Here is a 17,497-nt window from a genome sequence, read left to right on the forward strand (position 1 = left end):
ACTGTTTTCCAGCAAACTGTGTGTGGCCTGATTTTTGTAACGCATTGTGTACTAACTGCTACGTACGATTGTTTTAGGGGAGGGTTGCTGATATCGGCACTATGTAGCTGCCCGCAGCACACACAGTGCACACTTGTAAGAGGGCTACCCCTTTGTGGTGCATTCTGGCACACTCACTGCGCTCTACTTGCTGTGACTCCTTCCCCCAGAGAGTCCCCCCATTTTCGATGCTCTCTCAGCGTCATTTCTGGCATCGTGTGGGGGCTGGGGCCAGGTACATATACCTGCCTCACTCAGGTGCCAGCTTCTTTGCTCACCCGCTTGACACGCTGTCACCCACCCTACTGCACACCCAGCGTTGGAAGCAGGATTTCTTTTGCACTTTGCTGAATGTATTAAATATTTATTTGTGTTGCAGGCGGAGTTACAGGGTGATCCGGAGTCTGAGGGGTGTATAGGGGCACTATCTTAATGAACAGGTGCTGTATGCCAAACCCCAGGAATCTTTACGGCAGGACCCTGGATGGAAACATTGGTTCCCCGCTATTCCTTCGGGCAATTGTAAGCCTGGGCAACTGTTGGGTTGCCTTGCAATGCTCTGTCCCTAAAAAGGCGTGAGTAAAAAGCATGGACTTGTGATCCACGGTATTTAACCCCTCCCATGCTCGTGACTGAACCGTTCCGTCACGAGCCTCGGTGGGCTGTGCTGGTGACGGAACGGTTCCGTCACGGCCCTCTCGCCGCGCCTGCGCGGCTTGAATTCTGCGCCTGTCCTAACGTTCTGTAGCACGGGCGGGGCCGTGACGGAACCGTTCCGTCACAAGCACAGCTCACCTGCGTGCCGTGACGGAGCGGTTCCGTCACGAGCACGGGACCGCCGCGCGGCCCCCCAACCCCCTTAGTACTGCGGCGGAATTGCCACCGCAGTGAAGGGGTTAAGGGATAAACTCCCTAAATCAAATGGTGGCGCTGTATGGGTTGCCCACAGTGCTGATGGCTCATCAGGTAGGGGTAGGTGTAGGGTGACCCGAATTTTAAAGCCAAAAACTGGAATATTTCACAAAAATAGAAGGACGAAAATGTTACTTCAACTGAGTGCTCAGCAATCCTCAGCAGAGAATCACAGAAAAGGCAGTAAGAACGTAAGTATAATGCAATTATTAAAGCCAGTAACATGCCTGTTAATAAAGCAGCTTTCTATTAACAGCTGATAACTATCCCTGCTTCGTAAAAACATAAAAAAGGCACCTGCTACCATTTTCAGTCGACCCTTTCAAAAAACCAGGACATTAACTAAAGTTCCCTAAATCTGCCAGGCCATCTGGTGGAAAACCGGCACTGACTGGGCAAATCCCGGACGCCTGGTCCCCCTAGGAGGGTGGGCAGCTTAGGTTACTCATCGCTGCCTGCCTGTGGACCACCTGTAAGTTAACCCACCACGTTGGCAGTTTTCATTTACAAAATGAACCTGCAGCAAAACTGTTTTTCCAGTGTGTGGCTTGATTCTTGTAACGCGTCGTGCAGTAACTGGCACTTACCAATGTTGTTGGGGAGGGTTGCCGATATCGGTACTATGCCACTGCGGCTCTACACCCATTTCGGGGTCTGTTTAACCTATTCTGGGCGTGCCTAGAGATGCCGAGCTCTGCAGCTCTCGTTCAATCTCAGTCCACTGAGGCCTCAGCCCCTGAGTGTGGGCCTTTACAGTCAGAGCCAGGCCTGTAAGGTGACTGACTGGGTGTGCCAAATCGATTCTGGGACACGTCAGTGGGTCTTTCAGGTTCTACACGATGAGAAGCGACAGGGTGCACCCGTCTTCATGTGCTTTTGAAAACTGCACCTTCCTCAACATCTCTCCTCTCGGCCGCCTGCCGTGGGTCAGCTCTGACTAAGTGAACGTCGATTTTACTTTTGTCAACCGCTAAATCCTTATTGAAACATTGCCTGTTTGTTCTGGCTGCAATAGATGTTTGCATTTTTATTCCCCCGTTTTCCCCCTCCCTACATCACCCCCCCCCCCCTCCCCCCCCCCTCCTGTCCGGCACTGTGGTTCCTTCACCCGTCCAGGCGGACGCTAATAGGGGCACGCCCGGGCACCTGTCCAGCGTAAACTGACTTTATCGGGCCATGTAAATCACCACAACAAATCATTAACCTCCCTGACTCGATCACACACATCGCACGCCCCTGGAGACAGCTGCCTCTGACTTCCTCCTCGTGCCCTTCCTTATTGCAGCGCGAGCTCGGAGTCCACATAGCGACCAGCAGCGAGTCACCTCGTAAACTTCAGTGCCCTCCTTACCCCTGCTCCTCCCCGGATCCTGCCCTGCCAGAGGAGGAGGGGGCATCAATGCATAGGAACGCACTCCTCCCTGATCGAGTTCCTCTCTGCCTCCTCTTCTGAAATACAGCTCTCCATGTTAATGAAATGCCCTCTCCCCACCTGGGGACCAGAATCCATCTCTTAGTGTCAGGTACCCACATCTTGGAGAAAGAGGCCCCCCGTTTCATGAGGACTGGCCTCGCCTTGGGCTCAGCACCCCCTTCCATTTTAGGACCCTCCAGAGATCTCCACGGTCTTTGGTGGTGACCTCAGCTCGGTAGCATGTCTGGCCTCGACGAAGACGACCCCTTCGGTGGCTACAGCGGACATCTCCCGGGAGCAGGTAAGACTTCTGAAGGGTGGGAGAGAGAGTGACAGAGGAGAGAAGGGGAGTGCGAGTTCAGAGGAGCGGGCGCGAGCGCAGGCAAATGGAGAGCGTGCGAGCGCAGGGACCGAGAGAAGAGGTATTTTCAGTATATATAGGAGCCCGTGAGGGAAGGAGAGTGCTGAAGAGACGGGCAGCAGTAGAGAGTCTATAAGGCGAGTGTGGTTGTGAGTGTAGGAAGATGGAGTGTGAGTGCAGAGACAGAGGAAAGAGTGAATTATAACATAGGAGGAATACAGTGTGTGCTGGAAAACAAAAACATGAGAGCAAGCCGAGGCATAGTGAGTGCAAACACGCTACGCAGCCCTGAATGCATATCGAGAGGGTTACTGCCCGTGGGTAGTCTTTGGAATTGAAAGGCATCAAAGATGCATTTTTTCAGTGCAGCCTGTACCGACTGACACCGTTTGATTTCACTCTACATTTTGAGAAACTGTTTCCTGACTCAAGGTGGAGAAGTGTGGCTCACTGGTTAGAGGAGGCAGACCTGGAAGCAGAGGTCAGCCCGGGACCAGGGTTCAATTCCCGGCTTGGCGGGTCTTGAGTCCTAAAATGTCCATGGACTCGACAATTCTCGCTCCGGTGCCTACTCGATTCACGGGTTCACACTCTGCGACTCTGGGCAATAGCTTGCTTAATCTCCACAACGGCCCCTAGCGGCGGGATGCCTGGCTTTCACCTTGCGGATACCCTGCTGGGGTTATCTCACAGGGCAATATCAGGACGGGTTCCTTAAGCAAGCGCTTAGAAACCGCTCGGTGATTTGCGCTATATAAATTCCTGTACATTTACATTTACTCAAGGGAAAAAGAAGCTATTTTAAGGGGCTCGCACATTAGGCTGCAGACAAAAGTGGTAGGGCAACTTGCAAAGGTAAAATTATAACGAGCTTGGGCTATTTTACTTCTATACAGGCAGACCCAATTGCAGTTATCTTGCAGTTAAAAGGGGCTTGATTTGAATGGTGCAGCAGGTGCAGTGGCACCAGGGCCAACTGCTCGAGGCACCCAACTAAACGCAGAATATTGCTAAAGTTTACTACTAAACAGGCAGTAACTGGGAGGCAAGATGGCATCCGACTGACATCGCCAATGTGATGCTCCGCTGAGCATCCCCCTGTGTGCTGATTGACTTTCGGTATAGAAACAAATAGAAACGAAAAGCGGAAAGGAAAAAGCTCGTGGATTGGGAGTACCTTTGCTGTGCACGCCTACGGAACATTTCCGACATGAAAGGGCCACAAGGAATGGTCCTGAAACATCCCTCCCTCCCCCCTCCCACCCCCCGCCCACCCCCCAATACCCCGTCCGCTGTTCTTACTTGCATCTTCAGGCTTGAGCTGCAGCATCCCCTCGGCCGCGAGAACGCAGCTATTGTATTCTGACTTCGCGCCGGCCTGCGTGCAGCTCCACCACTCTCTCCGATTCACCTGACCACAGAGGCGCTGCGGGAAGCTCACGCCCTCAACCCCGAAGAAACCGACTGATTCTGCCGGGCGACAGCTGGTATAGAACTCCTTGGCCAGACAGGTCTTCCCGGATCAGACGTGGTGTCAGTGGCTGCAGAGAACAAGTACGCATGACAGTAAAAGGGGCGCGTGGTGGCAAATTAAAGAACACAGGGCAGATTTACAATAACTGGCGCATCCCGAGGGATGCGCCAGTTATTGTGCGCCACAGCTCTGCCACCCATGGTGCGCCGCATTTACAATGCAGCACACCATGGGGCACAAACGGCACAGATGCGTGACGCATCTGTGCCGTAAAGGCGGCGCATTGCTGGAGTTGCGTCGCAAGCGCGACGCAGCTCCAGCAATGCTCTGGGGGGCCATATCTGTCCAATGCTACGCCTGCTTCAAGTAGGCGCAGGGTTTTGACGCAGCATTGGCCTAAAAGTGCCTGCGTGAAATCTTGTAGATTTCACACAGGCACATTTGCGAGGCGCACCTGCCCCCGAACGCCCACCCAGCACCGGAATGCCCGCATGTGGCGCAGGGCTTTACAACGTGACGCATCTGCCTAGATGCGTCACATTGTAAATGGGTCGCAGGGATGCACCACGTTTACGCCGCCGTTGTGTGACGCAACGGCGGCTTAAACGTGGCGCAAGTCCGACATAAATCTGCCCCCACGTCCGTACCCTCACAGACGAGTGCTGTGGTCGCCATAACTCGGCAGAGGAAAGCAGATACTCTGGGATCCAAAGCCAAAGGCAGGGGAGAGAAGGGGGAAAGGTTGGAGTGCCCCGATAGGAAAGCCCATGAAAACGAGTCAACAAAACCAGTAACTACCAAAAAGAGCTTTTCGCACCTAATAAAAGATTCAGGAAGTAGGCAACCTTTAATCACCACAAGTTTTGGTTCCGTAACGAGGGTTGAAAATGGCTCTACTACCACTCCTACTGTAGAAATTCCGGGAGCGAGCGAGGCCAGGTCGATGCAGAGTGGTAATGGTCAAAGTGAGTGCAGACTGTCTACCTCAGTAGAGGCAATAAATGACTCACATTGTTCTGACGGTGCAACGCCAATAGCTGCTACAGCCCCTTCTACACACCCTCCTGGAAGTTTGATACAGCATTGTAGAAGCCCCAGTAAGGATATCAATATGTATATTATATATCACAGCGCAACCCCCCTGGTAGAACCTGTGAGTACCTCCCCTAATACGCAAGCTAGTAGCTTCTGCCAACAGCAGTATACCCTGAAGACACCGGATTGTCAGGATAAATTCTTTTCACTCACTGAGGATTCCAAACTATCTGACATTAGTATCTCCGTTTCAAGTGCGGAAGAGGGTGCCAAGTTATTTTATGTTATGTTATCCTCCATTTATAGCGCGCACAGCTACTCGGAAGTGTCCCGGCACGAAAGCCAAATGGAAGAAGGAGAGATAGCCAGATCAGATTAGGAGCTTACTTAAACAGCATCATTTTCAGGTGTTTTTTGAACAGTCTGAGGTAGTCGTTGTTCCGCGGTTCAAAGGGCAAGGCATTCTAGGCCACAGCTGCTCTGACAGAGAGGGAGCTACCTCCCATTCTAGCCAATCAATACCTGGGGACCAAGGCCAGGCATTGGCCAGAGGAGCGTAGCTGTTGGGGCGGCACATAGAACGTGAACCGACTTCTAAGATACTGAGGGCCAGACTTGTAAAGTGCTCCATGGACCAACGTGAGAGCCTTAAACAATATACGTAGGTCGACCGGAAGCCGGTGCAAATCCCGAAGAAGCTGGCTCACACTGGACCATCCCGGCATACCCAGTAACGCTCTAGCCGCTGCATACTGGACAATCTGTAGGTTTCTTAACTGATATGCCGGAAGGCCAATATATAAGGCATTAGCATAGTCCAGGCGTGAGAGAATGAGAGCCCGGGTCACCATTTCCTTAGCCATTCTAGGCAAAAGTGGAAGAAACTTTTTAAGGCGCTTCAGTGTGCCAAAGCACACACCAGCCACCCTGTTGATCTGGGGCAGAAATCTAAATTCCTCGCTAAACCATACCCCTAAATTTTTGCCTGGCTCCCTATAAATTTAGACAAGGGGTAGCCTGCCGGCCAAATATCTTCTCTAAAATGGGGCGGGGCGGAAGGATCCGTAAAGAAGCACCTATGATTTTTCTTCATTACATTTTAATTGGGCCTGGGCTAGCCACCAAGTGGTACAGCAGCTCAAACACCGACCCACTGAAGCATAAACACCTCTCTAAAAGACTGAAAAAGCAAAAGGAAAAGAGGGGCCAACAGGAAAAGGACTGCAACACTTCTGATAAAGAAGACACCACAGATCTAAAGTAGGAATATGAATTACCTCACTCACAGCATTCTCTAAACCTGTGTCAACTGCTGGCGGTAACCAAACAATCACGGAAAGCTCTAAAGTGGGTGAATATCGTGATCAGATCAACGAGCCCGCACTAAAAGACATTCTACAACCTATCAAGAGTTTCCATGCAGAGGCTAAGGCGGATCGTCGTAGATCGCGCCTGGTGGCAAAGAAACTGCAAGGAGCAGTCCGGAAGGTGGGAAAGACGTGTGCTGAAATTGTTGACCGCATGGCTTCGGTGAAAGTAAGAACTGAACAACTGGAAAAAGATGTTTCTTTGCTTAAAACACAGAATGATGAACACAAGGGCATTGTTAAATACTTGATGTGGAAGGCTGTGGAGCAAGAAAATCGGCAGAGGCATAATAACCTTCGCTTTCTGGGGATTCCAGAAGATATTGAGAAGGATGATCCAAGGAAATTTATGGTCACGTTTCTCAAAGGGGCGTTTCCAGAACTATAAGATTGGGACTGGGACAAAGACGTTTAGAGAGCTCACAGGTTTCCTTTATTTCCCAGTAAGTGGGGCCCAGTATCTCAGCAACATTCTCGGGCCATGTTACTATTCTTTGGAAATTTTCTGCTCCGGCAAGCTCTCTATGATCTTGCTAGACCCACGAACAAAGAATCTTTTGAGGGAGTAACCTTTTTTTCCCGACCTAATTTTGCGCACGCCACAGTGGAGCGTAGGTGGTGACTCCGGCAGCTCTTTGACCCCTTCCAGAAGCATGGGGCAACAGTGTAGCTGCAAAATCCGGCCAGACTGAAAATTATCTATCAAGGAACTACTCAAAGCTGTATCTCAGAAATACACTCCAAAAACTACCTAGAGGAAATCGCAGGGCACAAACAATGAATGTATTTTCAATTATGTTAAATGCTTCAATTGGGCCTTAATGGCTAAGCAAGCATATGTGATAACTCCTTAGGGCTGGTGTCTTAATTGCGGTATTTATTAAGTTTCTTTCCTTTTATTTTTCCCCTTACTTCCTTTTCTTGTGCATATAATATAGGTATTTGATTAGTAGTACATGAGGGGGAGCACCAGTTTGTTTCACGGCGGGGGTGGCTCAGCGGGCTCATGGGGGACTGGATGACGGATGTCAAACCCCTGGCCCAGAGTGGGACAGGTAACCTCCAAGAATGGTGGAGGGTGGTGAGGGACCAGGGGTGGATGGGGTTGGGTCAGACAGTTAGTTCAAACTAATGAGAGAAACATCATCAGGTAACACCAGCAGGCAAAGGCCAAGCCAAAGTAACAAATGGGCTGGTGGTAAACTAGGTGCAACACTCGAGTCATTCATCCTAAAACTATGGGGCTTTAAAAGTATTATCCTTAAACATCTGTGGATTAAATGACATAAAAAAGACAAATAGTCGCAACAGGATTAAGAGCTTGGGGTCGAATATTGTGTGCCTCCAAGAAAGACACATAGAGGTATCTAAGATTCAGATTTTAAACACACTAGGGTATAGGTTGGTATGTGCTACGTCACAGGGGGCACGGGTTCGGAGGGTTGCGATCTTAGTCAAGGGCAGTGGATTTGTTTTTAACCGCTCTAAAACTGATGGGCCGATAGCTATTACAGAATGCCAAAACGGTAGGGGACTGAAGCTAACATTATGTGCAGTATATGGTAGCAACAGTGATGACCCTGTAGTTTTTGATGAAATTTCCAACGAGCTTGCACACTGGCCTCTTCTCGTAACGGTCTGTGGGGACTTTAATATAAATCTTCCAACTGACTGGTCGCTGATTGATGAGTGGCTATACAAAGGCTACAAACTGAAAGTATTTAAGTTTCTGAAAAATATGTGTTACGTACACAGCCTAGTGGATGGCTGGCAAACATCCAAACCTAACGATCCGGGATACATTTTTTTTCCAACCCACATTCTACCCATGTTAGACTAGATTACATATTAATGTCAAACTCACTCAAAAGTAAATGCCAAACGGAGAAGCTGCCTCAAATACTATCCAATCACAATACTTTAATCTGCTTCCCGGATATGGCACCTGTAAAAGTAGAACCCACATCCTGGACCTTTGAGAAGAACCTTCTACTAGATGATAATTATTGTGCCCATATGAAAGGTTGGATCCCCAACTTTTTAGCTGACAACATCAGCAGCGCTTAGATTGATATAGTTTGGGACACAATAAAAGCTGGGATACGGGGAGAGACAATGCGGTATTCAATGAGGGCAAATAAACTAGAGAGGGAGACCATGCGGGGCTTACAGGAGAATCTTAGGCTGGCTGAAGAAGAACTGATAAGAGTAAAAAGCGGGGCAAATCCGGCTGAAGAAATTACTAAAACCCAAAGTCAGGTAGCAATCGCCAAGGCATCAATCACCAATATTTTTACTGACAAATCAGTCAGGAAAGCAACAGCACGGAAATAATTGGTGTATGAAGTTAACAAACAAGTGGGCCATCAGCTAGCTGTGTGTATGCAACAACAATCCACATCCAATCTGATCCGCAAAATACAGGTTCCCGTCAAGGGCCAATTATAGGACCCAGAGCTTATTAGAGAGGCTTTTTGGAGGTATTGAGATCTATACATGGAGGAAGGAAGCTGGGGCCCAGCTGAGGTACAAAAATACCTAGAAAATAGTGTTTATGACAAACTGGATGAGGAGGATCAGACTATGATAGAGCAGCCCCCCAACTCAGATGAGCTTTTAACCACCATCCAAAACCTCCTGAAGGGGAAAGCTACTGGATTGGGTAGTATCCCTTCCGAGTTTTACTCAACATTCTAGAGCAAATTAAAAACATACTACTAGAGCTATTTGCTCACATTTTTAAAGGCGGCCAACCTCCATATTCATGGTCCAGGGCTAAAATAGTAATATTTCCTAAAAAGAATAAACCCCCAGAGCAGTTAGGCTGTTACTGCGCTATTACTTTTGTCAATGCAGACTCAAAAATGTACTCAAAGATGCTGGCTAATAGGGTTGCCACAATTGTTCATAAAGTGATTACTAATTGTCAGCATGGTTTTGTCCCTAGGAAGTCTACTATTGGAAAGGGGCGACCATTCGGTCCCCCCGAACGTATGGCGGAGTACCACGATCCCCCCGGGAAGCCATCTTGGGCGGGAGGCGAGTCTCGGCTGGTATGCCCGAAGCGGCGTAGCCGGGGCGCGCTTTTTCCCGCCCTGGAGTGGGCTGGCCTAGACACTGACGCGGCCGGCCACGCCCTTTGGGGCAGGCAGGGGCGGGTTTACGCCCGCCCTGAAGACGGATAAAAGGAGCAACAAGCCAAGAAAGCATCCTCTTGTTCCTGTGCTCTGAAGCTGCACCTCCTCGCTGCACGTGAGCTCGAGACGGAACGAAGAGCCAATTTTGAACGTGGTAATCTTTCTTTTTGTCTTGCAGATACTCTGTCTGAGAATGCCTAAGAAAGTTGGAAAGCGAGTTACTACCGACCAGATGCTCCGTATGCTCATGAAGGAGGTAACCGATCTAAAGAGGCAGATGGCGGCTAGAGACGGGGAAGGGGGACCGAAACGACCGTTGGCAGGAGCCGCTCCGGGAGGGAAGGGCAAGAGGCCCAGACGGGGGGCAGCGGGGGGAGACACCCCGGTTCCCGATACCCCACTCGAAAGGCCAACCCCGGTGCCGACAGAGGGGAATCCGATTCCCGTGGTGGTCACCCCCGTGTCCGGGGAGGATATGCCGCCCGAGTTGGCAGCACAATTGGCAGCGTGGTTGGGGAAAGATGGCGAGGGCGCCACGGCTGATGACGCACAGGTGTTGATGAAGCAACTGCGTGACAATAGGGAGGCGGTGAAGGCACCATCGCCAGTTATCATGCCGTCTCCGGCGGGTGGAAAATCGACAGGAGCAGGTCCAGCGGCAGACGCAGCTTCCGGTTCAGGTAAGCGGCCATTGCCGATTGCGAGGGATGAGTCTGCACCCTCACGAAGGGAAAAATTGGGTCAGCATGTTCCTTTGGCTATTAAGGAAAAGATGTGGGCAGATGAGTATGTAAACATGTTCTCGTTGCTGACTGATCATTATGAGATGGAGCATGTTAAGAGCCAAAAGGAGCTCATGCATCCGAGTGTTTGGCGCGCAAAGATGGCCGCCTTTAAGGTTGACGAAAACATTGGCAATTGGGGCAGGGCATGGGGAATTTTTACCGCCATCATGGGCGAACGTAGGCCCGAGTTGCTGTCCGAATTGCCTATTTATCAGTCACGGATCATGGAATATTCTGTATCGTATAGGGGCAATCAGTGGTTTTGTTACGATAATATTTTTAGAAAAGCGAAAGAACACGACAAGAACTTGACTTGGGATTGTTACGATTCTGTTTCATGGTCAAAAATGGAGAGTACTGGTATGTTGAAGTTACCATTGGTAGGGAGTAGCGGGGGTGAATCCTCCCGCCAATATGCTGGGACACCCTTTCGATCGAGTACAGGTAATGACTACCACTCGAAGCCAAACGGCAACGCAGGTAAAAGGGGGATTTGTTGGAACTTTAACAGGGGTAAATGTACGAGGCCCCAGGGGTCATGCAAGTTTAGACATGAATGCGGTGGGTGTGGGCAGCCATCCCATCCTGAGTCCATGTGCAGAGCCAAAACGGGTGATAACGGTGGTAGGGGAGGCGCCAAGCAGGTCTGAAATAGTCCGAGGGGCGCCTTTACCTACTCCGATTGATACCATGGCAATGATTCCTTGGCTCAGCGAGTACCCGGATCATGTTTCCGCTGGGGTGCTGCGGAACGGGTTTTCATATGGTTTCCGCATCCCAGTGGGGGATTTTCAGGGTGTAGCAAAATGTAAAAACCAACTGTCGGTCTTGCAACATACAACCGTGGTACAGGAGAAGATTGGGAAGGAGGTTACTCGAGGTCGAGTCGCCGGTCCATTTGATGAGCCACCATGTGCTAACTTTGTTTGTTCCCCTTTGGGGGTGGTCCCTAAGAAGGACCCGGGTGAGTTTAGGTTAATACATAATTTATCAGCCCCACGTGGTCTTTCCGTGAATGATGCGATAGACCCGGAAGTGTGTTCGGTGCAGTACGCATCCTTCGATGAGGCCGTCGCCATGTTGAATCGCCTAGGGCCCGGGGCGCTGATGGCAAAATCAGATATTGAGTCAGCGTTCCGGTTGCTCCCGGTACACCCAGACGATCAGCGTCTCCTTGGTTTCATGTTTCAGGGTCACTATTACATGGATAGATGTATGCCGATGGGATGCTCTATATCTTGTGCCTATTTTGAAAAGTTCAGTTGTTTTCTGCAATGGGTCTTCACAAAGAGGACGGGTTTTCAGCATGTCATGCATTATCTCGATGACTTTTTGTTTCTGGGGGCGGCCGGGGATCCAGAATGTGGACAGGCTTTGAATGAATTTTGTGCTTAATGAAGCATTTTGGTGTGCCACTGGCACCAGGTAAGACTGTGGGTCCCTCGACTTGCCTCGAGTTCCTGGGGATCGAGCTCGATTCAAAGGAAGGTTGTTTTCGATTACCAAATGAAAAGGTGTTAAGATTCAGGGCTTCCCTGGAAAAATGTATTAGTGAGTCTAAAGTCAGACTGCATCAATTACAACAATTGGTGGGCCAGCTGAATTTTGCCCTGAGAGTAATGCCGATGGCCCGCCCTTTTCTCGCTCGATCGCTCAGGCCATGGTCGGTCTGAAGGAGGGTCATCATCGCACGAGACTATCGGCAGAGGTTCGCCAGGACATGCGCATTTGGTTGGCATTTCTGGCGGAGTTCAATGGTCGAATTGTCTGGAATAAACCGGCGGTGTCCTCCGAAGAGCTGGGGTTGTGGACAGATTCGGCTGGGAGCATTGGTTTTGGTGCCATATTCGGCACACAATGGTCAGCTAAAAAATGGCCGTTATGGTGGCATGAGGGTGGGCTGACAAGTAACATTGCCTTTCTTGAACTTTTTCCCATTCTGGTGGCCTTGAAAACTTGGCCTGAGGGATTCAGAGATCACTCTGTGGTGTTTTGGTCTGATAACATGACCGTGGTTGAGTGTATCAATAGCCAGGCAGCACGATGCAAATGGATTCTGAGATTACTCAAAGAAATTGTGTTATTGTGTATGCAATTGAACGTGCTGTTTAGGGCAAGACATGTGCCGGGGGTGATGAATCAAGCGGCTGATGCGCTTTCTCGTTTTCGTATGCAGGCCTTCTGGGGTTTTCTGCCCACAGCGGACCCGGTGGCGGCACCCTTTCCCGAAGCTCTCTGGTCTCTCGGTGCCCCGAACTACAGAACCTCGTGGGAGAGAGTTTAGCACCCAGGACGAGGAAGGCATATGAAGGGGCGTTCCGATCCTATTGGGCCTTTTTGGGGACTGCTAGGGGAGAGCTTTGGGGTCAGGAAGAGCTAGTGGTAAAATTTCAGCTGTCCTTACATCAGGCAGGCAAATCAGTGGCTACGGCCCAGAGGCATCGGGCCGCCATCTCCTTTATGGCAAGGGCTCATGGGATCCAAGACCCGACTGTGTCTTTCGTGGTGCAAAAAGCGCTACGTGGGTGGCAACGCCTTGAGGGTCGCAGAGTAGATGAAAGGCGCCCGATAGGTTTGGATAGGTTGGCTCTGTTGTTATCGGTACTTCCTGCAACGTGTTCATCCCAGTATGAATCAGTGTTATTCCGAGCCGCTTTTGTGCTAGCATTCCATGGGGCTATGCGAGTAAGCGAACTAGTAGCAAGGAACAAGCAGGATGCCATGGGGGGACTGTGCCGAGAGCACGTTCAGATCAGGGGGGAGACCATGACTGTCTCGTTGGTCAGGTCCAAGACCGATCAGGGTGCGATCGGGGACAGCATAATCATACAAAGAATTCCCGGGTCTTCCATGTGCCCTGTGGTGTGCGTGGAGGAATATTTAACGCATAGGGTGGCATCATGGGGGGGGGACCTTGTTGAGACACGCTGACGCCACCCCACTGACGAGGTTTCAGTTTCAGCGGGTGCTTGCGATGTCAATTTCGGCCGCGGGCCTGAACCCCGGCGAGTTTGGGACCCATTCCTTTCGGATAGGGGCTGCTACAGAGGCTACAGCCAGGGGTCTGAATGTTGAACGAGTAAAACGTGTGGGGCGTTGGTCCTCAAACTGTTATAAGAGATATGTGCGGTTGCACATGTTGTGAAGCTGTAATGTTGTACTCACGCTTCTTGTTTTTGTTTGGTTTTCAGTTGCGCAAGCCTACGAGGCGGGGCGGACTGTGCAGTCGACCCGACACCGGGGGGCCAGCGGTCAGACAGCACCGGCTGTGAAAAAGGAGGTGTGGGTCGTGGGCCACTCATACGTGAGGCGTGCCGCGGACGTATTCAAAGCAGGTGACATGATTCACGTGGCTGGGGAATACGGGTACAGTGTGTCCTTCTACGGAAAGGGCGGGCTCTGTATTGACCAGTTTCAATCATTTTTCGAGGGTTTGTTAGGGCGGACGAGGTCACCGCCGTCTGTAGTCATAGTACATCTTGGAGGCAACGATTTGGTGACCACTGGTAGACGACTTCTTCTTGAGGGGATGCTTTCCACTGTAAGTTGGTTAGCGAGAAGAGTTCCAGGGTGCACAATTGCATGGTCCCATATGATTCCACGGAAAGTGTGGCGGGGGGCTATTTCGGTTTCTGCTCTGAATCATTCAGTAAGAAAAATTAATAATAAAATGAGTAGATTGTTCCGTTCAAGTACACTGCATTCTATTCCGCATGGTTGTATTAAAGGGGATAGTATGTATTTGGGGGATGGTGTTCATTTGTCCCGGATGGGGAACGAGTTACTCATAGGAGACCTGATAGCTTGGCTAAAGACTTTGTGACATGACCTTTAGGCAGGAGTGTTGTGGGGGGTCCGGATAGCCGGTCAACTATCCGGCCTGTGGCGGTAAGGTCATGATCGGTGAGCAGTAATTGGAAGATCCCTAGGGGTGGGCGTCACCCATTACGGATGGGAGCGCTCGAGGGAGGTGGCCATTGGCCCCTCAACGGGGAGGCGGTCCCTTCTAAGGATGGGCCGCCGAAAGGAAAGGAAAGGCGGTCAAGGCCCCTTCCTGGGTAGGAGGGGTTACAGCCCCCTCCTGGGGAATTTCCCGGGGCCGGGACATCTGCGACGGCAGATGTGGTAAGTTGTGTGGGGTTTGGGAGGGGGTCTACGCTACCTTCTAGATACCTCACAGGAGTCCTCGGACGACCTTTAAATGGCGTCGAGTTTATTGGGGCCCCCGTCAAGTCAAGGGAAATTGGTAAATGCACTTGAGGTACGCCTCTGTGCGGTCGACCCTCACAAGTGAGGGTGATATGTCTGGTTTAGGGATCTTGACACCGGTTACGACCTTGCCGTTGGCCCTTAAACGTTAGGATGTACAATTTCAAGTTAAACGTTTTGTAGGATGTTAGTTCGGCTAGGAGAACCTTTGTATTAGAGAATATGTTAAGGTTAGCCAAACATCGCAATGTGGAAATGAAATTGTACATTAATATGAAACTGTTATTTTAATGTTTTAATTTTGTTTCATATTTTAATAAATACGGCCGGGAGGGTCACTCCCTCCCGTCTTCCAAAAGTTCAGAACCGTTTCCGGTTTCCCATTCTTGGGGAGTGTGTTGAGAGGGGGTGGCGGGTATCTCAGCCATATAATCACATACAGAGGGTGATTACCCTATTTGATGGTACTGAGGTTGTGGGAGACCCTATGGCATTGATCCTTCTCTATGACAAGAAGGCTTCCGATAGGGTCTCCTGCCAATTTTTATGGGCTGCCATGGCTGAGGTTGGGTTCAAGGAAGGCTTTATTCAGGCAGTACAAAAATTATATATCAACCCCAGTGCAGTAGTATCAGTGAATGGAAGCTAAACCAAAGAAGTAACAATCTCCCGAGGGACACGACAGGGCTGCCCATGTTCGCCATTGCTTTTTGCAATTTATATTGATCCCTTTATCTGTAGGTTTGAAAAGAATAGGGAAATACCACCTATTGTGGCACAAGAGTACCGAACCAAAACACTGGCATACGCCGACGACATAGCCATTGTAACGGCTGATCCTAACGCAGCTATGACCGCTATTGAGAATGAAGCCAGCCACTTTGGTCTAGTTTCTGGCTATGCTCTTAATCAAGGGAAGACACAAATCGCTTTAAACAAAAAAAGCAGGATGGGCGATCCTCTGGTGGTGGAAAAAGCTACTTACCTGTGAGTCGCCATCTCCTCTAACCTGGAGAATATGGTAGACATAAACCTAAAACCAATGCTGGGCTCAATACTTAAAGAGCTACGTCGCCTGGACAATCTCCATATGTCTATCATTGGTAGAGTGAACACAGTTAAAATGGTGTATTTCCCGAAACTTTTGTACCTATTCAGAACTATTTTTCTTGAATTTACAAGCCACTGGTTTAAGACAATAGAACACACGTTTGCCAGCTTTATTTGGGCCTTTAAATTTCTTACTCTCCCTAAGGATAAAGGCGGTCTGGCTCCCCCTAATGTAAAATATATTATTGGGCATCGGTGCTACTTTATAGCTGCAAGCTCATACAAAACTCGGTGGGGGAGGAAATGCAGGGGGGCGATAAACTGTCTATTCTTCAATTCCTTCTTGGCAATCAAAGTAGAGGGTATCTATAGAGACATATGCACGACAGCTATCACAAAAAGGTAAAATTCAAAACACTCTACAGTGGGTTCAATGTGTGGAAGGTGGTGAGTAAAATTCTGGGTTTAGGGCACATTTCATTTTACACCCCCCTTATAGACAACCCAATCCTTCCAGGAACCATTTTTTGAGATAATTGTATGATCAGATGGAACAGGGCAGGATTAGTACCGTTAGGATGCTTCTTCACCCCATCTGGGATCGAATCTTTTAAAATGTTAAAAAATGATTATCACTTGGACTGGCATGACTTTTTAAAATATTTACAAATAAGAGATTTTCTTGTACGAAAATTAGGGGGGAGGGTATTGTGCGAAGCAACAGCCTTTGTAGAGTCAATCATTCATTCTAAGAAAAATACTATTGGAGAAGCCTATTCCTCTCTTATCGCAATGTTCCTGGATGATTTAGAAAAAACTTCTCAGAAGTGGCAGGACAAGGATGTAATATCTGCGGAGGGATTTAAGTATGCCTAACTTCTTTCCTAAACTATTCTAATCTCTACTAAACTTCAACTAGAAAATACTAAAGGGGTTCTGCCCACATCACCCTCCCATACCGGAGCAAGGGTCATCAAAGATGAAAAAAGTAGAAAGAAAGGTATTGAGTAATTAATTCAACATTTAATGATAAGACACAAGAAATAATTAATTATCTTGTTCAGTACACATTAATGTAAAAAGAGCTAAATCACAAATTTATACAGACATATAAACGTATCACAAGAAAGTGGCACCCAAATAAACAAAAACTAGCACAGACAAAATTATACAAACCCAATCTGTACAATACAAAAATTATTTACAATACACTTATACCATATATACAATATATATACAACAGTGTACCCAAAGAAAGATAATAAAAACCTTTCTAAACTAATCACTCCCACTTCTGAGTGATATCAACCTAAAAGGAAATCCTCATAGCTGGAGTCAAGCTATCCAGGCTGAAGAAAGCTGATAGCCAGAAACCGGTCCTTGGATGCTTGATTCTGGTCTGGGAAAGACATGGCTTGGTGGTTCGGACTGGACTGTTTCCATGAGGCACAGGGTCAGAGCTGATTTGCATACAGCCAGTGTCTAACCCAGGGTTGTGTGGAGTGCAAAAAAAACGATGCATTTAGGCCCAGATCCTTGTACTGGGGTGAATGTATGACATTGTTCTACATTCTGTCCATCAACTGTGTTTTTTGCAATTTTCACCCCGAGTGTGCTGGGTATACTCAGACGTGAGTCCCAGGCTCTCCACACCACTGGAGTCAAGCTATCCAGGCTGAAGAAGGCTGATAGCCAGAAACCGGTCCTTGGATGC

General features: G+C 49.1%; 1 protein-coding gene across 2 annotated transcripts in view; it reads left to right on the forward strand.

Moving 5' to 3' along the window:
- The window catches only part of LOC147701659 (transmembrane channel-like protein 7), a 475,400-nt gene that overhangs the window by 34,781 nt on the left and 423,122 nt on the right, over positions 1–17,497 (forward strand). The window contains exon 1 of one of the 2 annotated variants that reach the window (XM_086930289.1): positions 2,206–2,666. The exons of the other annotated variant lie outside the window; for it this stretch is intronic. Coding sequence (XP_086786415.1) covers positions 2,606–2,666 — 61 coding nt within the window. The 5' untranslated portion in view covers positions 2,206–2,605. Of the gene's footprint in view, positions 1–2,205; positions 2,667–17,497 lie in introns of those variants that run through there. 2 annotated transcript variants of the gene reach the window in all.

Source organism: Lissotriton vulgaris, chromosome 7 (genome assembly GCF_964263255.1).
Source record: "Lissotriton vulgaris chromosome 7, aLisVul1.2, whole genome shotgun sequence".
NCBI lineage: Eukaryota > Metazoa > Chordata > Amphibia > Caudata > Salamandridae > Lissotriton > Lissotriton vulgaris.